Source organism: Bombina bombina, chromosome 9, assembly GCF_027579735.1.
Source record: "Bombina bombina isolate aBomBom1 chromosome 9, aBomBom1.pri, whole genome shotgun sequence".
In the NCBI taxonomy this organism is placed as follows: Eukaryota; Metazoa; Chordata; class Amphibia; order Anura; family Bombinatoridae; genus Bombina; species Bombina bombina.
Window position 1 is genome coordinate 248516252 of NC_069507.1, and position 25972 is coordinate 248542223.

Below are 25972 nucleotides of genomic sequence, written 5' to 3' on the forward strand. Positions count from 1 at the left end.
AGCACTAGGCAATGCTTATAATCAATAAGGCACAGGATCAGCAATATGAGATCAGAAGTCAGCACTAGGCAATGCTTATAATCAATAAGGCACAGGATCAGCAATATGATATCAGAAGTCAGCACTAGGCAATGCTTATAATCAATAAGGCACAGTATCCGCAATCTGAAATCAGAAGTCAGCACTAGGCAATGCTTATAATCAATAAGGCACAGGATCAGCAATCTGAAATCAGAAGTCAGCACTAGGCAATGCTTATAATCAATAAGGCACAGGATCAGCAATCTGAAATCAGAAGTCAGCACTAGGCAATGCTTATAATCAATAAGGCACAGGATCAGCAATCTGAAATCAGAAGTCAGCACTAGGCAATGCTTATAATCAATTAGGCACAGGATCAGCAATATGAGATCAGAAGTCAGCACTAGGCAATGCTTATAATCAATAAGGCACAGGATCAGCAATATGAGATTAGAAGTCAGCACTAGGCAATGCTTATAGTCAATAAGGCACAGGATCAGCAATATGAGATCAGAAGTGAGCACTAGGCAATGCTTATAATCAATAAGGCACAGGATCAGCAATATGAAATCAGAAGTCAGCACTAGGCAATGCTTATAATCAATAAGGCACAGGATCAGTAATATGAGATCAGAAGTCAGCACTAGGCAATGCTTATAATCAATAAGGCACAGGATCAGCAATATGAGATTAGAAGTTAGCACTAGGCAATGCTTATAGTCAATAAGGCACAGGATCAGCAATCTGAAATCAGAAGTCAGCACTAGGCAATGCTTATAATCAATAAGGCACAGGATCAGCAATCTGAAATCAGAAGTCAGCACTAGGCAATGCTTATAATCAATAAGGCACAGGATCAGCAATCTGAAATCAGAAGTCAGCACTAGGCAATGCTTATAATCAATTAGGCACAGGATCAGCAATATGAGATCAGAAGTCAGCACTAGGCAATGCTTATAATCAATAAGGCACAGGATCAGCAATATGAGATTAGAAGTCAGCACTAGGCAATGCTTATAGTCAATAAGGCACAGGATCAGCAATATGAGATCAAAAGTGAGCACTAGGCAATGCTTATAATCAATAAGGCACAGGATCAGCAATATGAAATCAGAAGTCAGCACTAGGCAATGCTTATAATCAATAAGGCACAGGATCAGTAATATGAGATCAGAAGTGAGCACTAGGCAATGCTTATAATCAATAAGGCACAGGATCAGCAATATGAGATCATAAGTGAGCACTAGGCAATGCTTATAATCAATAAGGCACAGGATCAGCAATATGAGATCAGAAGTCAGCACTAGGCAATGCTTATAATCAATAAGGCACAGGATCAGCAATATGAGATCAGAAGTCAGCACTAGGCAATGCTTATAATCAATAAGGCACAGGATCAGCAATATGAGATTAGAAGTTAGCACTAGGCAATGCTTATAGTCAATAAGGCACATGATCAGCAATATGAGATCAGAAGTCAGCACTAGGCAATGCTTATAATCAATAAGGCACAGGATCAGCAATATGAGATTAGAAGTCAGCACTAAGCAATGCTTATAATCAATAAGGCACAGGATCAGCAATATGAGATCAGAAGTCAGCACTAGGCAATGCTTATAATCAATAAGGCACAGGATCAGCAATATGAGATCAGAAGTCAGCACTAGGCAATGCTTATAATCAATAAGGCACAGGATCAGCAATATGAGATCATAAGTCAGTACTAGGCAATGCTTATAATCAATAAGGCACAGGATCAGCAATATGAGATCATAAGTCAGCACTAGGCAATGTTTATAATAAATAAGGCACATGATCAACAATCTGAAATCAGAAGACAGCACTAGGCAATGCTTATAATCAATAACGCACAGGATCAACAATCTGACATCGGAAGTCAGCACTAGGCAATGCTTATAATCAATAAGGCACAGGATCAGCAATATGAGATCAGAAGTGAGCACTAGGCAATGCTTATAATCAATAAGGCACAGGATCAGCAATCTGAAATCAGAAGTCAGCACTAGGCAATGCTTATAATCAATAAGGCACAGGATCAGCAATATGAGATCAGAAGTCAGCACTAGGCAATGCTTATAATCAATAAGGCACAGGATCAACAATATGAGATTAGAAGTCAGCACTAAGCAATGCTTATAATCAATAAGGCACAGGATCAGCAATATGAGATCAGAAGTCAGCACTAGGCAATGTTTATAATCAATAAGGCACATGATCAACAATCTGAAATCAGAAGACAGCACTAGGCAATGCTTATAATCAATAACGCACAGGATCAACAATCTGACATCGGAAGTCAGCACTAGGCAATGCTTATAATCAATAAGGCACAGGATCAGCAATATGAGATCAGAAGTCAGCACTAGGCAATGCTTATAATCAATAAGGCACATGATCAGCAATATGAGATTAGAAGTTAGCACTAGGCAATGCTTATAGTCAATAAGGCACATGATCAGCAATATGAGATCAGAAGTCAGCACTAGGCAATGCTTATAATCAATAAGGCACAGGATCAGCAATATGAGATTAGAAGTCAGCACTAAGCAATGCTTATAATCAATAAGGCACAGGATCAGCAATATGATATCAGAAGTCAGCACTAGGCAATGCTTATAATCAATAAGGCACAGGATCAGCAATATGAGATTAGAAGTCAGCACTAGGCAATGCTTATAATCAATAAGGCACAGGATCAGCAATATGAGATCAGAAGTGAGCACTAGGCAATGCTTATAATCAATAAGGCACAGGATCAGCAATATGAGATCAGAAGTCAGTACTAGGCAATGCTTATAATCAATAAGGTACAGGATCAGCAATATGAGATCAGAAGTCAGTACTAGGCAATGCTTATAATCAATAAGGCACAGGATCAGCAATATGAGATCAGAAGTCAGCACTAGGCAATGCTTATAATCAATAAGGCAAAGCATCAAAAATCTGAAATCGGGAGACAGGAATTGACAGTCCCTTTAGCCTTTAGTCTGTGACCTGCTATAATGATGAAGGTTTGTTTGTTTAACCATTTTATTTTTTTATCAACTTTACCACTTTATTATCATTATTATTATTATTATTATTATTATTATTATTATTATTAATAATAATATTGGTTATTTATAAAGCGGCAACATATTATACACTGCTATACAAAGTTCAAAACATTGCTGAGATGCGTTACATACACAGACAAGTGCAATAAGGGTACGTTACATTTGTAAGGGTGCGAGGAATGCCCTGCCCTTTAGCACCATCAGTAGTAGGTCACTTACATAGTAATACATACACAGACAAGTGCAAGAAGGGTATGTTACATTTGTAAGGGTGCGAGGAATGCCCTGCCCTTTAGCACTATCAGTAGTAAGTCACTTAAATACACAGACAAGTGCAATAAGGGTACATTACATTTGTAAGGGTGAGAGGAATGCCCTGCCCTTTAGCACCATCAGTAGTAGGTCACTTACATACACAGACAACTGCAATAAGGGTACGTTACATTTGTAAGGGTGAGAGGAATGCCCTGCCCTTTAGCACCATCAGTAGTAGGCCACTTACATACACAGACAAGTGCAATAAGGGTTAGTTACATTTGTAAGGGTGCGAGGAATGCCCTGCCCTTTAGCACTATCAGTAGTAGGTCACTTACATACACAGACAAGTGCAATAAGGGTTAGTTACATTTGTAAGGGTGCGAGGAATGCCCTGCCCTTTAGCACCATCAGTAGTAGGTCACTTACATACACAGACAAGTGCAATAAGAGTTAGTTACATTTGTAAGGGTGCAAGGAATGCCCTGCCCTTTAGCACCATCAGTAGTAGGTCACTTACATACACAGACAAGTGCAATAAGAGTTAGTTACATTTGTAAGGGTGCAAGGAATGCCCTGCCCTTTAGCATCAACAGTAGTAGGTCACTTACTTACACAGACAAGTGCAATAAGGGTAGGTTACATTTGTATGGGTGCGAGGAATGCCCTGCCCTTTAGCATCAACAGTAGTAGGTCACTTACATACACAGACAAGTGCAATAAGGGTACGTTACATTTGTAAGGGTGCGAGGAATGCCCTGCCCTTTAGCACCATCAGTAGTAGGTCACTTACATACACAGACAAGTGCAATAAGGGTAAGTTACATTTGTATGGGTGCGAGAAATGCCCTGCCCTTTAGCACCATCAGTAGTAGGTCACTTACATACACAGACAAGTGCAATAAAGGTGTGTTACATTTGTAAGGGTGCGAGAAATGCCCTGCCCTTTAGCAGTATCAGTAGGTCACTTAAATACACAGACAAGTGCAATAAGGGTTAGTTACATTTGTAAGGGTGCGAGGAATGCCCTGCCCTTTAGCACTATCAGTAGTAGGTCACATGCATACACAGACAAGTGCAATAAGGGTACATTACATTTATAAGGGTGCAAGAAATGTCCTGCCCTTTAGCACCATCAGTAGTTGGTCACTTACATACACAGACAAGTGCAATAAGGGTACGTTACATTTGTAAGGGTGCAAGGAATGCCCTGCCCTTTAGCACCATCAGAAATAGGTCACTTACATACACAGACAAGTGCAATAAGGGTACATTACATTTGTAAGGGTGCGAGGAATGCCCTGCCCTATAGCACTATCAGTAGTAGGTCACTTACATACACAGACAAGTGCAATAAGGGTTAGTTACATTTGTAAGGGTGCGAGGAATGCCCTGCCCTTTAGCACCATCAGAAGTAGGTTACTTACATACACAGACAAGTGCAATAAGGGTACGTTACATTTGTAAGGGAGCGAGGAATGCCCTGCCCTTTAGCACCATCAGTAGTAGGTAACTTACATACACAGACAAGTGCAATAAGGGTACGTTACATTTGTAAGGGTGCGAGGAATGCCCTGCCCTTTAGCACCATCAGTAGTAGGTCACTTACATACACAGACAAGTGCAAAATTTGTTAATTACATTTGTAAGGGTGCAAGGAATGCCCGGCCCTTTAGCACCATCAGTAGTAGGTCACTTACAAACACAGACAAGTGCAAAATGGGTTAATTACATTTGTAAGGGTGCAAGGAAAGCCCTGCCCTTTAGCACTATCAGTAGTAGGTCACTTACATACACAGACAAGTGCAATAATGGATAATTACATTTGTAAGGGTACGAGGAATGCCCTGCCCTTTAGCACCATCAGTTGTAGGTCACTTACATACACAAACAAGTGCAATAAGGAACTTTACATTTGTAAGGGTGCGAGGAATGCCCTGCCCTTTAGCACTATCAGTAGTAGGTCACTTACATACACAGACAAGTGCAATAAGGGTATGTTACATTTGTAAGGGTGTGAGGAATGCCCTGCCCTTTAGCACTATCAGTAGTAGGTCACTTACATACACAGACAAGTGCAATAAAGGTACGTTACATTTGTAAGGGTGCGAGGAATGCCCTGCCCTTTAGCACCATCAGTAGTAGGTCACTTACATACACAGACAAGTGCAATAAGGGTACGTTACATTTGTAAGGGTGCGAGGAATGCCCTGCCCTTTAGCACCATCAGTAGTAGGTCACTTACATACACAGACAAGTGCAATAAGGAACGTTACATTTGTAAGGGTGCGAGGAATGCCCTGCCCTTTAGCACCATCAGTAGTAGGTCACATAAATACACAGACAAGTGCAATAAGGGTACGTTACATTTGTAAGGGTGCAAGAAATGCCCTGCCCTTTAGCACTATCAGTAGTAGGTCACTTACATACACTGACAAGTGCAATAAGGGTTAGTTACATTTGTAAGGGTGCGAGGAATGCCCTGCCCTTTAGCACCATCAGTAGTAGGTCACTAACATACACAGACAAGTGCAATAAGAGTTAGTTACATTTGTAAGGGTGCGAGGAATGCCCTGCCCTTTAGCACCCTCAGTAGTAGGTCACTTACATACACAGTCAAGTGCAATAAGGGTATGTTACATTTGTAAGGGTGCGAGGAATGCCCTGCCCTTTAGCACCATCAGTAGTAGGTCACTTACAAACACAGACAAGTGCAAAATGGGTTAATTAGATTTGTAAGGGTGCAAGGAAAGCCCTGCCCTTTAGCACTATCAGTAGTAGGTCACTTACATACACAGACAAGTGCAATAATGGATAATTACATTTGTAAGGGTACGAGGAATGCCCTGCCCTTTAGCACCATCAGTTGTAGGTCACTTACATACACAAACAAGTGCAATAAGGAACTTTACATTTGTAAGGGTGCGAGGAATGCCCTGCCCTTTAGCACTATCAGTAGTAGGACACTTACATACACGGACAAGTGCAATAAGGGTATGTTACATTTGTAAGGGTGTGAGGAATGCCCTGCCCTTTAGCACTATCAGTAGTAGGTCACTTACATACACAGACAAGTGCAATAAAGGTACGTTACATTTGTAAGGGTGCGAGGAATGCCCTGCCCTTTAGCACCATCAGTAGTAGGTCACTTACATACACAGACAAGTGCAATAAGGGTACGTTACATTTGTAAGGGTGCGAGGAATGCCCTGCCCTTTAGCACCATCAGTAGTAGGTCACTTACATACACAGACAAGTGCAATAAGGAACGTTACATTTGTAAGGGTGCGAGGAATGCCCTGCCCTTTAGCACCATCAGTAGTAGGTCACATACATACACAGACAAGTGCAATAAGGGTACGTTACATTTGTAAGCGTGCAAGAAATGCCCTGCCCTTTAGCACTATCAGTAGTAGGTCACTTACATACACTGACAAGTGCAATAAGGGTTAGTTACATTTGTAAGGGTGCGAGGAATGCCCTGCCCTTTAGCACCATCAGTAGTAGGTCACTAACATACACAGACAAGTGCAATAAGAGTTAGTTACATTTGTAAGGGTGCGAGGAATGCCCTGCCCTTTAGCACCCTCAGTAGTAGGTCACTTACATACACAGACAAGTGCAATAAGGGTACGTTACATTTGTAAGGGTGCGAGGAATGCCCTGCCCTTTAGCACCATCAGAAATAGGTCACTTACATACACAGACAAGTGCAATAAGGGTACATTACATTTGTAAGGGTGCGAGGAATGCCCTGCCCTATAGCACTATCAGTAGTAGGTCACTTACATACACAGACAAGTGCAATAAGGGTTAGTTACATTTATAAGGGTGCAAGAAATGTCCTGCCCTTTAGCACCATCAGTAGTTGGTCACTTACATACACAGACAAGTGCAATAAGGGTACGTTACATTTGTAAGGGTGCGAGGAATGCCCTGCCCTTTAGCACCATCAGAAATAGGTCACTTACATACACAGACAAGTGCAATAAGGGTACATTACATTTGTAAGGGTGCGAGGAATGCCCTGCCCTATAGCACTATCAGTAGTAGGTCACTTACATACACAGACAAGTGCAATAAGGGTTAGTTACATTTGTAAGGGTGCGAGGAATGCCCTGCCCTTTAGCACCATCAGAAGTAGGTTACTTACATACACAGACAAGTGCAATAAGGGTACGTTACATTTGTAAGGGAGCGAGGAATGCCCTGCCCTTTAGCACCATCAGTAGTAGGTAACTTACATACACAGACAAGTGCAATAAGGGTATGTTACATTTGTAAGGGTGCGAGGAATGCCCTGCCCTTTAGCACCATCAGTAGTAGGTCACTTACATACACAGACAAGTGCAAAATGGGTTAATTACATTTGTAAGGGTGCAAGGAATGCCCTGCCCTTTAGCACCATCAGTAGTAGGTCACTTACAAACACAGACAAGTGCAAAATGGGTTAATTACATTTGTAAGGGTGCAAGGAAAGCCCTGCCCTTTAGCACTATCAGTAGTAGGTCACTTACATACACAGACAATTGCAATAATGGATAATTACATTTGTAAGGGTACGAGGAATGCCCTGCCCTTTAGCACCATCAGTTGTAGGTCACTTACATACACAAACAAGTGCAATAAGGAACTTTACATTTGTAAGGGTGCGAGGAATGCCCTGCCCTTTAGCACTATCAGTAGTAGGTCACTTACATACACAGACAAGTGCAATAAGGGTATGTTACATTTGTAAGGGTGTGAGGAATGCCCTGCCCTTTAGCACTATCAGTAGTAGGTCACTTACATACACAGACAAGTGCAATAAAGGTACGTTACATTTGTAAGGGTGCGAGGAATGCCCTGCCCTTTAGCACCATCAGTAGTAGGTCACTTACATACACAGACAAGTGCAATAAGGGTACGTTACATTTGTAAGGGTGCGAGGAATGCCCTGCCCTTTAGCACCATCAGTAGTAGGTCACTTACATACACAGACAAGTGCAATAAGGAACGTTACATTTGTAAGGGTGCGAGGAATGCCCTGCCCTTTAGCACCATCAGTAGTAGGTCACATACATACACAGACAAGTGCAATAAGGGTACGTTACATTTGTAAGCGTGCAAGAAATGCCCTGCCCTTTAGCACTATCAGTAGTAGGTCACTTACATACACAGACAAGTGCAATAAGGGTTAGTTACATTTGTAAGGGTGCGAGGAATGCCCTGCCCTTTAGCACCATCAGTAGTAGGTCACTTACATACACAGACAAGTGCAATAAGAGTTAGTTACATTTGTAAGGGTGCGAGGAATGCCCTGCCCTTTAGCACCCTCAGTAGTAGGTCACTTACATACACAGACAAGTGCAATAAGGGTACGTTACATTTGTAAGGGTGCGAGGAATGCCCTGCCCTTTAGCACCATCAGTAGTAGGTCACTTACATACACAGACAAGTGCAATAAGGGTACATTACATTTGTAAGGGTGCGAGGAATGCCCTGCCCTATAGCACTATCAGTAGTAGGTCACTTACATACACAGACAAGTGCAATAAGGGTTAGTTACATTTATAAGGGTGCAAGAAATGTCCTGCCCTTTAGCACCATCAGTAGTTGGTCACTTACATACACAGACAAGTGCAATAAGGGTACGTTACATTTGTAAGGGTGCGAGGAATGCCCTGCCCTTTAGCACCATCAGAAATAGGTCACTTACATACACAGACAAGTGCAATAAGGGTACATTACATTTGTAAGGGTGCGAGGAATGCCCTGCCCTATAGCACTATCAGTAGTAGGTCACTTACATACACAGACAAGTGCAATAAGGGTTAGTTACATTTGTAAGGGTGCGAGGAATGCCCTGCCCTTTAGCACCATCAGTAGTAGGTCACTTACATACACAGACAAGTGCAATAAGGGTACGTTACATTTGTAAGGGAGCGAGGAATGCCCTGCCCTTTAGCACCATCAGTAGTAGGTAACTTACATACACAGACAAGTGCAATAAGGGTACGTTACATTTGTAAGGGTGCGAGGAATGCCCTGCCCTTTAGCACCATCAGTAGTAGGTCACTTACATACACAGACAAGTGCAAAATGGGTTAATTACATTTGTAAGGGTGCAAGGAATGCCCTGCCCTTTAGCACCATCAGTAGTAGGTCACTTACAAACACAGACAAGTGCAAAATGGGTTAATTACATTTGTAAGGGTGCAAGGAAAGCCCTGCCCTTTAGCACTATCAGTAGTAGGTCACTTACATACACAGACAATTGCAATAATGGATAATTACATTTGTAAGGGTACGAGGAATGCCCTGCCCTTTAGCACCATCAGTTGTAGGTCACTTACATACACAAACAAGTGCAATAAGGAACTTTACATTTGTAAGGGTGCGAGGAATGCCCTGCCCTTTAGCACTATCAGTAGTAGGTCACTTACATACACAGACAAGTGCAATAAGGGTATGTTACATTTGTAAGGGTGTGAGGAATGCCCTGCCCTTTAGCACTATCAGTAGTAGGTCACTTACATACACAGACAAGTGCAATAAGGGTACGTTACATTTGTAAGGGTGCGAGGAATGCCCTGCCCTTTAGCACCATCAGTAGTAGGTCACTTACATACACAGACAAGTGCAATAAGGGTACGTTACATTTGTAAGGGTGCGAGGAATGCCCTGCCCTTTAGCACCATCAGTAGTAGGTCACTTACATACACAGACAAGTGCAATAAGGAACGTTACATTTGTAAGGGTGCGAGGAATGCCCTGCCCTTTAGCACCATCAGTAGTAGGTCACATACATACACAGACAAGTGCAATAAGGGTACGTTACATTTGTAAGCGTGCAAGAAATGCCCTGCCCTTTAGCACTATCAGTAGTAGGTCACTTACATACACTGACAAGTGCAATAAGGGTTAGTTACATTTGTAAGGGTGCGAGGAATGCCCTGCCCTTTAGCACCATCAGTAGTAGGTCACTAACATACACAGACAAGTGCAATAAGAGTTAGTTACATTTGTAAGGGTGCGAGGAATGCCCTGCCCTTTAGCACCCTCAGTAGTAGGTCACTTACATACACAGACAAGTGCAATAAGGGTATGTTACATTTATAAGGGTGCGAGGAATGCCCTGCCCTTTAGCACCATCAGTAGTAGGTCACTTACAAACACAGACAAGTGCAAAATGGGTTAATTACATTTGTAAGGGTGCAAGGAAAGCCCTGCCCTTTAGTACTATCAGTAGTAGGTCACTTACATACACAGACAAGTGCAATAATGGATAATTACATTTGTAAGGGTACGAGGAATGCCCTGCCCTTTAGCACCATCAGTTGTAGGTCACTTACATACAAAAACAAGTGCAATAAGGAACTTTACATTTGTAAGGGTGCGAGGAATGCCCTGCCCTTTAGCACTATCAGTAGTAGGTCACTTACATACACAGACAAGTGCAATAAGGGTATGTTACATTTGTAAGGGTGTGAGGAATGCCCTGCCCTTTAGCACTATCAGTAGTAGGTCACTTACATACACAGACAAGTGCAATAAAGGTACGTTACATTTGTAAGGGTGTGAGGAATGCCCTGCCCTTTAGCACCATCAGTAGTAGGTCACTTACATACACAGACAAGTGCAATAAGGGTACGTTACATTTGTAAGGGTGCGAGGAATGCCCTGCCCTTTAGCACCATCAGTAGTAGGTCACTTACATACACAGACAAGTGCAATAAGGAATGTTACATTTGTAAGGGTGCGAGGAATGCCCTGCCCTTTAGCACCATCAGTAGTAGGTCACTTACATACACAGACAAGTGCAATAAGGGTTAGTTACATTTGTAAGGGTGCGAGGAATGCCCTGCCCTTTAGCACCATCAGTAGTAGGTCACTAACATACACAGACAAGTGCAATAAGAGTTAGTTACATTTGTAAGGGTGCGAGGAATGCCCTACCCTTTAGCACCCTCAGTAGTAGGTCACTTACATACACAGACAAGTGCAATAAGAGTTAGTTACATTTGTAAGGGTGCGAGGAATGCCCTGCCCTTTAGCACTATCAGTAGTAGGTCACTTACATACACAGACAAGTGCAATAAGGGTACGTTACATTTGTAAGGGTGCGAGGAATGCCCTGCCCTTTAGCACCCTCAGTAGTAGGTCACTTACATACACAGACAAGTGCAATAAGAGTTAGTTACATTTGTAAGGGTGCGAGGAATGCCCTGCCCTTTAGCACTATCAGTAGTAGGTCACTTACATACACAGACAAGTGCAATAAGGGTACGTTACATTTGTAAGGGTGCGAGGAATGCCCTGCCCTTTAGCACCCTCAGTAGTAGGTCACTTACATACACAGACAAGTGCAATAAGGGTACGTTACATTTGTAACTTCCTGCAGTTTCTGCTATGACCTCTTTAAAATAATCTTTCCTTTGAATTTTAGCAACAGTTAATGGACTGGCAGAGCTTTTATAGAGTTGCATGAGACATACAATTATTGTCCTGGCTACTTACAGGAATAATTATTAGAGTGCTAAATTAAACTGAGTTTAGGAAAACATGGTCCCAGCTGTCTTTTCTTGGTTTATCAGATTTTGTGCTGTTATACAGAGCTAAAACCACAAAAAAAGACATTCTCTTATTAGTATTGTTCTGCTGTGCACACTCTAAGTGGTGCTGATGACTCCTGACACCCAGAACATGAGCAGAGGACAAAAGTTGGTGCATATGACTTGCACCTTTAAAGATGGAGGGTGAAAGTACCAAACATGCCTGATAAGGATAACCAATCCCCTGCACCCCTAAACCTGTCTCATCTACTCCCTAACTCTTTAATCATAAACAGCAATGCACCAGTGATGGTATAACGAGGGATTTGCCCGCTCTGTGAGACATTTTAAATGGCACAAACACAAACTCTTTTCTTGGTTGGATCTACTGTTTTAACCCTCAGAAGTTCAGTGCTGACATTTCAATAAGGTGCCAAATTCATTTTTTTGTGGAACTTATTCACAAAATGTATTTACCTTGGAGTAGATGCTAAGATTGTTAAGTGGGTAGAATGCTGGTTTAAAGGGACAGTCCGGTCAACATTTAAATGCACATAGATGAATTACATATTTGAATAGAAACATATTTGCAATATACATGCATTGGCAAAAAATGTTTCTAGTAAGAGTTATATTGCATCAGCCAATAGGATTTTTTAAACCTTAGAATTCTATCAGCGAATCGGAATCTAAGGGACGCCATCTTGGATGACGTCACTTAAAGGAACCTTCATTCGTCGGGTAGTCGTTGCCAGAAGAGGATGCTCCGCGCCGGATGTCTTGAAGATGGACCCGAAGATAGAAGATGCTGTTTGGATGAAGACTTCGGCCCGTCTGGAGGACCACTTCTCCCGGCTTGGATGAAGACTTCTCCCGACTTCGTTGAGGATGGATGTCCGGTCTTCAAAACTGTAAGTGGATCTTCGGGGGTTAGTGTTAGGTTTTTTTAAGTGTTTATTGGGTGGGATTTATTTTTAGGTTAGGGCTTTGGGCTTCAATAGAGCTAAATGCCCTTTTCAGGGCAATGGGAAGCTTAGGTTATTTTAGTTAGGGTTTTATTTGGGGGGTTGGTTGTGTGGGTGGTGGGTTTTACTGTTGGGGGCTGTTTGTATTTTTTTTACAGGTAAAAAAGCTGATTTCTTTGGGGCAATGCCCCGCAAAAGGCCCTTTTAAGGGCCATTGGTAATTTAGTTTAGGCTAGGGTTTTTTTTTTTATTTTGGGGGGGGGGGGGGGCTTTTTTATTTTGATAGGGCTATTAGATTAGGTGTAATTAGTTTACATATCTTGTAATTTGTTTTTTATTTTGTGTAATTTAGTGGGTTTTTTTTATTTTATTTAGGTATTTGTATTTAATTTAGTTAACTGTGTTTAATATAGGTAATTTATTTAATTGTAGTGTAAGGTTAGGTGTTAGTGTAACTTAGGTTAGGTTTTATTTTACAGGTAAATTTGTATTTATTTTAGCTAGGTAGTTATTAAATAGTTAATAAATATTTAGTAGCTATTCTACCTAGTTAAAATAAATACAAACTTGCTTTTTAAATAAAAATAAACCCTAAGCTAGATACAAATGTAAGTATTAGTTATATTGTAGTTAGCTTAGGGTTTATTTTACAGGCAAGTATTTAGTTTTAAATAGGAATTATTTAGTTATTAATAGTCGGTTTTATTTAGATTTATTTAAATTATTTTTAAGTTAGGGGGTGTTAGGGTTAGGGTAATACTTAGGTTTGGGGGTTAATAAATATAGTATAGTGTTGGCGACGTTGGGGGCGGCAGATTAGGGGTTAATAATTGTAGGTAGGTGGCGGCGATGTTAGGGGCAGCAGATTAGGGGTTAATAATATTTAACTAATGTTTGTGATGCGGGAGTGCGGCGGTTTAGGGGTTAATATGTTTATTATAGTGGCGGCGATGTCCAGAGCGGCAGATTAGGGGTTAATAATTTTAATGTAGGTGGTGGCGATGTTGTAAACATAAAATGTGTTTCCCCATAGGAATCAATGGGGCTGCGTTACTGAGTTTTACGCTGCTTTTTTGCAGGTGTTAGACTTTTTCTCAGCCAGCTCTCCCCATTGATGTCTAGGGGGAAATCGTGCACGAGCATGTACAACCAGCTGACCGCTGACTTAAGCAGCGCTGTTATTGGAGTGTAGTATGGAGCTCAATTTTGCTCTACGCTCACTTCTTGCCTGTTAACACCGGGTTTATAAAAACCTGTAATACCAGCGCTGTAGGTAAGTGAGCGGTGACAATAACGTGCAAGTTAGCAACGCACCCCTCTTACCGCAAAACTCGTAATCTGCCCATAAGTCATTACCACATGGTACAGGCACCTTAGGCTCTCGGAACAAATGCTGTGTTTAAAATGCTGGTGCACGGTGCATACTTAAATACAATTTTTAAACAGATATAGCTTTTATTAGAAGCATTTTTGCTAATAGATGTATGTTACAAAATTGCTTCTATTCAAAACCGAAATGCATCCATGTCAATTCCAATTTTGGCTGAAATGTCCCTTTAAGTATAGAAGGCAGAGGGTTTCAATTAATGGAGTATATTCAAATGAGGGTCGGTTACCAGTGGTGTTCCCCAAGGGTCAGTTCTTGGGCCTGTTTTGTTTAAGATGATCAATTGTGATATTGGAAGAGGGCTCCAGGGGAAGGTTTGCTTGTTTGCTGATGATACAAAAAAATTGTAATAGAGTTGATTTTCCAAGAGGAGTGGATCAAATGAGCAGTGATATTAAAAAAACTGGAGGACTGGGCAAATAAATGGTATCTAAAATGTATTATTACTAAGAGCAAAATTATGAATAGAGGATCCAAAAACCTAATGGCCAATTACAATCTCAATGGTACATTTCCAACTGTAACTAAAGATAAGCAAGACTTATGAATTATTATTTCAGATTATTTAATAATTGGTAAACAATATAGCAGTGCAGTCGGTAGACTAGTAGAAAAGTTGGTTGCATTGGGAGAGGTATTAGTAACAGAAATAAAAAAGGTTCTTATGCCACATTACAGATCACTAGTTAGGCCTCATCTTTAATATTGTGTACAGTTCCGGAGACCATATTCCTAGAAGGATATAAATAAACTAGAAACTGTCCAAAGAAGGCTACTTAATAGTACATGGTATAAAATATAAAACGTACAAAGAAAGACTTTATGATTGGCATATGTATAGTTTAGAGGAGAGAAGGGAAAGAGGTGACATGATAGAAACCTTCAAATATATCAAGGGACTTAATAAAGTGGAAGCTGAAAGCATTTTCCACAAAAAAAAAAGAAATACCAAAACAAGGGGTCACAATCTAAAGTTAGAGGGTAGCAGATTCAGGAGAAATGTGAGGAAGCATTTTATTACAGAAAGGGTGGTGGATTCATGAAATAAACTTCCAGTATAGGTGGTAAACACAGGCTCTGTAAAGGAATTAAAAAATGCCTGGGACATGCATAAGGCTATACTAAGAAACACGTAATATGGGTAGACTTGATGGGCCTTTTGGTTCGTATCTATGTTGTTACATTACGTGTAAATATATCTCTCTATGCATCTGACTTTCTATTAGGGAAAACTAATGTCATCTCCTGTTACGGATCACATAAACAGATGTATATTTATGCATGTTCAATTACTTTATTATCACTAAACCCGTGCTGTGCATCCTCAGATGATCACATAAGGGATGTTTCCGTGATACATAGATGGATGATCAGCGCTGCACAGCAAGCGAAATCCAGCACACTTTATCTTGAACATCACACCAGAGCCAAGAATCATTCAAACAGAAAATTAGTCAGCTGGAAATTGATTGAAATTGCAAATTCTTTAAACCCAGAGAGTGTAGAAATAATTAACCATTTCCCTTACACATTCCAAAATTTCAGATTTTGTTCCTGGAAACCTTTCAAATGATGACACAACTAAAAATGTTTATGATTTCCTTGTAATAATAGTCATATATATTTATATTTGGTAAACTATCTTTCTCTCTATGAAGTAAATTAATTTCGCATAAACAAAATGTGTGAAACATTTCAAATGTATGAGCCTATAGTCTTACAGCATAATTTAAGGCAGGTTGCAATATCTGTCTGTGGCCAGGCTAATTGGCTTGAGTATTCTTATCATTATGTACTATGTTTAAAACATGTACTACTAGAAAATTTTACAAATAAAAAAAATGAATGAGATCATGAAAAAAAATTCTAAATCAAGATATAAAATAGTTTTGTGGCAATGCAGAATTTGTTCTCAGAATTTCAGGAGTGTGGTAGAAACATTAGAAGATAAATAGATAGCTGTTTTATGGTGTAAAATATACAGGTTCATATGGAAAAATTGCTCAGTATAAAATTTCATTAAATGGATTGGAAAGTGAAAATTAAACTTGCATGATTCAGATAGAGCATTTAATTATAAGACACTTTTAAATCCACTTCTTTTTTCAAATGTGCTTTGTACTCTTGGTATCGCTTGCTGAAAAAGAATACGCACATATTCTACACAAGTGGGAGCTAGCTGCTGATTGGTGCCTGCACAAATTTGTCTCTTGTGATTGGCTAACTAGAAGTGTTCAGCTCGCTGCCAGTAGTGCAATGGTATTCCTTCAGCAAAGGATAACAAGAGAATGAAGCAAATTTGATAATAGAAGTAAATTGTAAAGTTTTTTTAAAATTTTATGTTCTATCCAAATCATGAAAAAATGATGGGGTTTTCTGTCCCTTTAACGTATTTTTCAGCATGTTAAACCCATTGGGAATTTCTCTGTAATCCCTTTGCATTATCTCAGTCCTGCTCAAAAACTTAACAGGGTAGGGAAGTTTAAATTAAACTTTCATAATTCAGACAATGAATCCAATTTAAATAAAAAAATCTACTTTAATTATATTACCAAATTTAGCTTTATGTCTTAGTCTCCTTTGTTCAAACTTTTGTTCTTTTCCATGAGAGCATATTTTCCGGAGTGTGCATTAGTTTTCAGCATGAATGATATAACACATTGGGCCCCAATTTAATAAAGCCTGGACAGACAAGGTTCGCTTCCGCGAAATTGTACTCCCGGGATTACAGAAAGTGAGCAGCAATACCCTGACTGTGTTTATCATTGCACAACCGTGTGCTTGTGCAATGCTGCCCCCTGCTCATGCTAGCCCTATGGTGCGCGAGTAGGGGCTGTCAATCTTGCCAGGTGAACATGTCTGGGTGATTTTAATCTGTCAGCTAAAATTTGGTGTAAAACTTCGGAAACAGTGGTCTGATGACTGCTGCTTCCTAACTATCGGCTGCAGGGTTACTCATGCGAGCGATTGGAACAGCCAATAGAATGCAAGCTCAATCCTATTGGCTGATTGGATCAGCCAATAGGATTGAAGTTCAATCCTATTGGCTGATTGCATCAGCCAATAGGATTTTTTCTACCTTAATTCCGATTGGCTGATAGAATTCTATCAGCCAATCGGAATCTAAGGGACGCCATCTTGGATGACGTCACTTAAAGGTACCTTCATTCAGCTTTAGTCGTCAGATGAAGAGGATGCTCCGCGTCGGATGTCTTGAAGATGGACCTGCTCCACGCCGGATGGATGAAGATATCTGCCCGTCTGGAGGACCACTTCCCCCGGCTTGGATGAAGACTTCTCCTGGCTTCGTTGAGGACTTCGGCTCGGCTTGGATGAAGACGTCTCCCGGTAAGTCGATCTTCAGGGGTTAGTGTTAGGTTTTTTTAAGGGTGTATTGGGTGGGTTTTATTTTTAGGTTAGGGACTTTGGGCTGCAAAAGAGCTAACTGCCCTTTTAAGGGCAATGCCCATTGAAATGCCCTTTTCAGGGCAATGGGGAGCTTAAGATTTTTTAGATAGTATTTTATTTGGGGGGTTGGTTGTGTGGGTGGTGGGTTTTACTGTTGGGGGGGTTGTTTGTATTTTTTTTTTACAGGTAAAAGAGCTGATTACTTTGGGGCAATGCCCCACAAAAGGCCCTTTAAAGGGCTATTGGTAGTTTAGTTTAGGCTAGGATTTTTTTTTATTTTGTGGGGGCTTTTTTATTTTAATAGGGCTATTAGATTAGTTGTAATTAGTTTAAATATCTGTAATTTGTTTATTTTGTGTAATTTAGTGAGTTTTTTTGTACTTTAACTAATTTAATTTAATTTAGGTAATTTTATTTAATTTAGTTAATTTATTTAATTATAGTGTAGTGTTAGGTGTTAGTGTAACTTAGGTTAGGTTTTATTTTACAGGTAAATTTGTATTTATTTTAGCTAGGTAGTTATTAAATAGTTAATAACTATTTAGTAACTATTCTACCTAGTTAAAATAAATACAAACTTGCCTGTAAAATAAAAATAAACCCTAAGCTAGATACAATGTAACTATTAGTTATATTGTAGCTAATTTAGGGTTTATTTTATAGGTAAGTATTTAGTTTTAAATAGGAATAATTTAGTTAATGATAGTAATATTTATTTAGATTTATTGTAATTATATTTAAGTTAGGGGGTGTTAGGGTTAGACTTAGGTTTAGGGGTTAATATTTTTAATATAGTGGCAGCGACGTTGGGGGCAGCAGATTAGGGGTTAATAAATGTAGGTAGGTTGCGGCGACATTGGGGGTGGCAAATTTGGGGTTAATAAATAGTATGTAGGTGTCGGCGATGTTGGGGGAAGCAGATTAGGGGTTCATAAATATAATGTAGGTGGCGACGGTGTCCTGAGCGGCAGATTAGGGGTTCATATTTTTATTATAGTGTTTACGATGCGGGAGGGCCTCAGTTTAGGGGTTAATAGTAGTTTATGGGTGTTAGTGTACTTTTTAGCACTTTAGTTATGAGTTTTATGCTATGGCGTTGTACCATAAAACTCATAACTACTGACTTTTAAATGCGTTAGGACTCTTGACAGGGTAGGGTGTACCGCTCACTTTTTGGCCTCCCACGACAGACTCGTAATACCAGTGCTATGGAAGTCCCATAGAAAAAAGACTTTACGAAGTTTACGTAAGTCGTTTTGCGGTAAGGCCAAAGAAGTGTGCGGTGACCCTAAACCTTCAAGACTAATACCAGCGGGTGTAAAAAAGCAGCGTTAGGACCTCTTAACGCTGCTTTTTTTATCCTAACGCACAACTCATAATCTAGCAGTATGTCTGAAAGGTGTTTGCAACAATGTTTGTAGCAATGTTCAATAATTAGAACTCAACATATGTGTACTCTCTTGAACCTACATCAGTATGCTTAGAAAGGGGTACGTTACAATATATAGAATACTAAAATAATGAGTGAAATGGATTTTATTTTTTTATTGCATGCTCTTCCTAAATTATTAATGGTTAATTTTTTTCTCTCATGTAATTTTAAATCCACTCTACCAAATTATCTTGTTGCAATGGTGTAATGAGGTATTAACTTTCAAATCCAATACTGATAGTGCTGGAGAAAATCTTGTGTTTAGACATAAGAAATAAGCAGGAACTCCCATAATTCTCTGCTCAGGGGAGATCAAAATTTGTAAAAAAGAAGGAATAGCTGTGAATGTAAGAAAGAAACAAATTATCTCTCAACGAGATTTTAGCTAATCTCCAAATTTTAAGTTTGCGTAGCTCTAAAAAGAAAGAAGAAGATTTTGGCAACAGCATAATAATGTATCAAGTACATATATATATATATATATATATATATATATATATATATATATATATATATATATATATATATATATATACTTGATACATTATTATGCTGTTGCCAAAATCTTCTTCTTTCCTATATATACCTGTATATATCTGTACCTGTATATTATATATATATATATATATATATATATATATATATATTGTAACCAGGTATTAACCAAATGACCAAATGTATAATGCGTAAGGGTTGTCTGAAGTTCTAGAGGTGAATGCAGGTTTCAGTATTAATTTGTTCTATATTTCTTTCTTGCAGCTGTACAGCTCAATGGATTTTGGCAGAAGATGGAATCTGATGCACGAAAGAATTACTCCAAACAGATTTTATTGGTAATGTATCTCCTATCAGTAATCACAGTGTAATAAAACTGACCATGTTACTTTGAGGAAAAATATTTTGGATATTTCCTGGTTCTTACAATAACCAATGCAAGTTTTTCAGATCTTTTTTTTAGTGTTAAGATATTTGAATATGTTTATTTTGCAATCACTATTAGTTACAAGTATGTATTATAAAAGACAAAAAGAAAACAAAATCTGTAGATAACAACAGTCGCGTTGTGTTGAGTTGGATGCTACACTTTTTGCATTTAAGCACCTTAGTGAATAAACTAGAATAAATTATTGGTTTATATAATGTTATGTGTTGGCTGAGCATGCTGGGTAAATATATTTTAACATTAACACCCTTTACCCTTTCGCACATTTAGATGCTTTAATTAGAATACATTTTAACATTTTAATGCCATATTCATTTGTTAAATTGTAATATTGATTCATATAGACCTATATTAAAGTTTATGGGAATGAACATTTGGATATTGATATTTGAATATTCAAATGTCGCATTCAAAAAAGTAAAACCTGATATGTTGTTAAGAAATTCTCAGCAAACATTCAAAAATAATTTGAATGAAACAAATATGTCCAGGAATAATCAAGCTGTTACAGATTTCCTGCACTGTGTATGCTTTTGGGTATTTCACCCCTTCTTGTTATCTCCAACAGAAACTAAACCAGAACGAAAATAATAAATAAAATGATGGCCAAGTCTAGACAGTGAAAGTTATACATATTTATGTTGTTTGTTTATTTTAAATTTGCTTTTTTAGAATAAAAAATATAAATAAAAAAAATGTAAAATTTTCAAAAGCTGGATTTGTTAGTGGTTAAATACATTTGTAATTGGTCAGTTGAGCTTGTGCAACATGTTTTGATTAAATAATTTCCTCTGTTCTATCTAAAATAGAATTTTTAAAAAATGATCACAGTCCTTATTAGCTGTTAGATTGTCATTACAAGGGACATAAAACCCAAAGTTTCCCTGTCATGATTCAGGTAGAACATACAAGTTTAAACAACTTTCTAAATTTACTTATTTTATATAATTTGCTTTGTTCTCTTGGTAACCCTTGTTGAAAAGAATATCTAGGTAGGCTCAGGCGTTATTTATGAAGCTGCTTAAGCAGCTTTGGGGGCCATGAAAGTTAAGAAGCAGTAGTCATACGGCTGTTGCTTCTTAGCATCTCTTCTGCTTTGAGGGCAATTGGTTGCATTCCAGCAGGGGGCAGGGTTGCACGTGCAATTGCATGTGAAATCTTAAATTTCAGCAGTGGATGCTGACCCAGAAGCCCCACATATATACAGACAGGTTCTCTCGAGGAGATCCTTGACTGCATGGATATTCATATATGCGGGGGGCATGATATTGATGTTATTCCTCTCCTCCCTCTAGTCGTGTGTGCCGTATGTTTCAGCACATTCCAGTACTGACCTGTTTGCACATGCGCAGTAACGCCCCTTTTCGATACCATAAGGACAGCAGCCATGGTAATAGGGAGGTGGCGGAATTGTATTTAGTGTTTAGTATCCCTTGAACCTTTATCAATGGGAATGAAATGTTTAATTACAGCTCTTTCTTATGAATGCATAAAGGCCATGTCCCTTAAATCCCTTAAATGCTGAATGTCATGGCCATTTAATATGTATCTTACGCATTAAAAAGAGATCCTTAAAAAGACTTTACATTTTATTTTCTGTAGTATAATAAATAAAAAAATATAAAAAAAACAGGTTCTATCAGCTCTCCCAATTATCACTTCTGTAGTTTGCTTACAAGTTAAAAGAAAATTTGCTGGCTCATAAGCTGTGTAAGATTGTGTGTCATCTATATATCTGGAGAAATATATAAAAACTGATATAACTTGTTCTGTGCTTGAGATAGTGTGAAAAAAACATCATGCATCTGAAATAGGTAGCAAGATAAATAAAACTGGTTTGTTCAAAGGGTGTCTAGAAACTGATATACAAGACTTCCATATAATGAAACATTTCTTTGTTAATATAAAAAAACGTTAGTGTTTATTCTTGCAACTGAAAGTAAAGAAACCAACATGATGTATAGGAAAATTATATAGCAATAAAGGTAATACATAGATTGTACAAGTAGAAATCAGAAGACAACTAGGGAAATCTATAGATGAACTCACCTATATTTATAAATAATTTTTCCGTTCTGTTGTAGAACCAATTTAACATGGTAAAATTGGCAGTTTAAATTGAAGCAATATTAGTTGGTTTTCTTATGTATAATATGTATAATATGTATAATATGTATAATATGTATAATATGTATAATATAAAACTAAATATTAAAGGAAAAGTCTCAAGTGAATAAAACTCAAATTCAAGAAAATACTCAATGTAACTGTAATCTTTGAAATTGAATTTTTGTTTCATGTTTTAGTTTTAAAATACTGTACGTGGGAAAACAAATTTAACTACAGGTAGCCCTCAGTTTACGCCGGGGTTAGGTTCCAGAAGGAATGGTTGTAAATTGAAACCGTTGTAAATTGAAACCCAGTTTATAATGTAAGTCAATGGGAATTGAACTCACAATTGTCATAAGTAACACCTAATACATTATTTTTAAAGCTTTGAAATGAAGACTTTAAATGCTAAACAGCATTATAAACCTAATAAAATAATCACACAACACAGAATATATAATTAAACTAAGTTAAATGAACAAAAACATTTGCTAAACAGCATTATAAACCTAATAAAATAATCACACAACACAGACTTGTGTTTTGTTTTTTCACTTGCATTTTTCTGCACACAGTTCTTTCTATGAATTCCAATCTGGACTGATTTATAGACAGGAAGATCTTGTTCCTTTGAAATCTGCTCGATAGCTCAGGTCTAGTTAAACTGATTAATTTTAGCTTGCTTGGCTTTGCTGCAACACAAGCGGACAGCTCCACCTACTGGCTATTTTAATAAATGCACTGCTTCTCAATGCTTTTCAATAGCAGTCACATGACTGGAAAAAAGGTTGTTATTCTGAAACGGTGTAAATTGAACCGTTGTAAAACGAGGGCCACCTGTAACTTCAAATTAAAGGGGAAACAACCCCAGCTTGAATTGGTTTAAAAATTAGTAAGAAGTGTATATTTGTGCATAACTCATCCCTGGGGACTGATTGCACATTGGCTAAGACTCCCACAACTGGTGGGAAATCTGTATGGAAAACATCTGTTAAAAATAAATAAAAAATAACGTTTAAAAAATAAACTTTGAAATGCCTATGTTTTGTGGTAACAAATTAAATAGAACAAATACCCGCTGCTATGTTATATGTAAAATCCAAGTTTAAAAATTACTAAAACTCACATTTACTTTTCTAGTTAATTATACGTCAGCATTCTCACATCTGAACCAGAAGAGTAGGCAGCCTCTCTAATGGAGCTACAGAGCTTATAGTGGGATGTTTAACCTTTATGAATTCCTCAAGAGAATTAGCAGAAACTGAGAATCTCTCTCTAGCAGCTGATTTGCAAAACAAACTTTAATGCAACAAACCCAATGAAATGACTTTCTGTTGCAATCATGTAATATTTACTCTAAAATATTAAAAATGTTTAAATTCATAAAGACAAATCTAAGTATATTAATAACATTTTTACAAGTATAATGTTAAATAAAAGACAAACATAACAATTTCTCATGTGTAGTCCTCAGTGAATGAATTGAATAGTCACTCTGGACAAGCATGTCTGAATCTATAATGGAAAAGCTATATCTGCAAGGACACTGCTACACGCAGAAATAAATGTAATGAGAAACCTGCCCTATGGGGACTGTTACAATATAAAGGAAGGATAAAAAAGGACAAATATTATTTTTAAGAATCATAAAGGAAAAATAAAAAAATACCCTATAATTATTTTTTTTTAATATTACTAATAAAACAGATTCAATGCATCTGATTATTATTACAACTGTTTGAATAACGTGTGAATTGTTACATTGTATTACAATAAAATGAAAAAATGTAACAATATTATACAACTCTATAATGGGACCAGGTGAAACCACAGTAGTCAGGTGGCATTTAAAAGGGGGACACATTGGTAAAACAAATTCTGGTTAATAGTGAATGTGTTATCAGTACTATTAGCTGGGTATTAGCTTATTATTTGTGAAACGTCAATCTTCTAAACTTTTGGTTAATAGTGAATGTGTTATCAGTACTATTAGCTGGGTATTAGCTTATTATTTGTGAAACGTCAATCTTCTAAACTTTAATCTTTGAAATTGACAACTATGGTTGGATTTTGATTGTAGTGGACATAGAGTTGGGTGTGTCACTCCACTGGCCAAGGCATCATTCCTGTTCCACAAACAAACTCATATGGGGCTTCATGTTGTGCATGCAAGAACACAACAATATATAATATAGCGCTCAGGCTACATCAGGCGGGTACACAGAACTATAAGGGCTACTGGCATAATAACTCTTGTAAAGTAAAGGAATGAATGGTTTGACTAATATGTCAAACTAATCACATGAGAGCACGGCTTGTAATTCAACCTGGTTGGTTCAGTCCAGGGCAGCTTTATAAATGGAGCCCCCAGGCACACACAGGTGTACAAACAGTCACATGGAGATAGACACAAAAGACACATATATGCACTGAAACACACAGAGTGTCACAGACATATTAACACACAAACACATGCTGTATACACACACAAAACACGCAGACACATATATAGACACACAGAAAGACTCACACACATGCACAGCACCCACAAACACTCACTCACACACAAACACTCACAAAAACATTAACACTCACACTCACAGATACACATCCATGAATGCAAAAACATACCGTATACAAAGTAATGAAAGAGGTACATATCTTCCTCTAGTACTGCCGCTCCAAAAACACATATGGACACACATACATGCTCATGCACAAAATCATTTGCACACATGCACACACATATACACATACATGAATACACAAAGGGTTGCAGGTTCAATCCCCAGCGAGGTCCACTTAGCCTTTCATCCTTTTGAGGTTGGTACACAATACACAAACAAACTGTATACACAGTAACAACACTCACATCCACGCACACACACTCTCACACACATGTCACATGCATAAATACACAGTAACAACACTCACACCCACGCACACACACTCTCACACACATGTCACATGCATAAATACACAGTAACAACACTCACACCCACGCACACACACTCTCACACACATGTCACATGCATAAATACACAGTAACAACACTCACACCCACACAAACACACTCTCACACACATGTCACATGCATAAATACACAGTAACAACACTCACACCCACACACTCTCACACACATGTACACATGCATAAATACACAGTAACAACACTCACACCCACGCACACACACTCTCACACACATGTACACATGCATAAATACACAGTAATTAAAATATCTCCCCTAGTACTGCTGCTGCATACAACACTTGCACAAGCATATATAACTATGAAAGTTATTAATAAGTAAAATTTGAACAGCTGAAATGCTGAAGAAAAGTTGAAGACTATAAGTAACTCTATTAATATTTAATACAAAACCCTGAGTGAGTTATTTCTTTTTTATTATGTATTAAAATATTCCATCTACAACAATTGTGCAGTCCCTCTCTTCAGGTTTGTATAAGGTGAATTCAGTCACCTCTCTGCTTTATTCCACTGCCGCCACCCTCCATATACAGTGTCCTGTATCACCATCAATGGGTCTGCAATGTTTGTTTTTTAAATTAAACTGATCCTTTATTTATGATTCAACACAAAATGTGCATTGCTTCTGACCCTGAATGTGAGACTGAAATAAAATATTCACTTATCTGCAGTGATAATGTGGCCAGTGCCAGACTTATGTCTGTAACTCTCCTGGGCACAAATTATACAGATGCCCCTTTGCCATTTGGCCCCTCTTGTGACCAGTGACGTCACTACTGTCATGTCCTTCACTACACATAAACACTGCTGAGCCTTTAAGTAGCTTCACTAAGTAATTAAGCTGACAGCAGAC

At 38.3% G+C, this 25972-nt stretch overlaps 1 protein-coding gene across 1 annotated transcript in view; it reads left to right on the plus strand.

Annotated features, from left to right (window-relative positions):
* The window catches only part of SORCS3 (sortilin related VPS10 domain containing receptor 3), a 1163020-nt gene that overhangs the window by 567554 nt on the left and 569494 nt on the right, over positions 1-25972 (plus strand). Inside the window, exon 5 of the mRNA XM_053693001.1 lies at positions 19839-19912. Within this exon, the coding sequence (XP_053548976.1) occupies positions 19839-19912 (74 nt within the window). The remainder of the gene's footprint in view (positions 1-19838; positions 19913-25972) is intronic.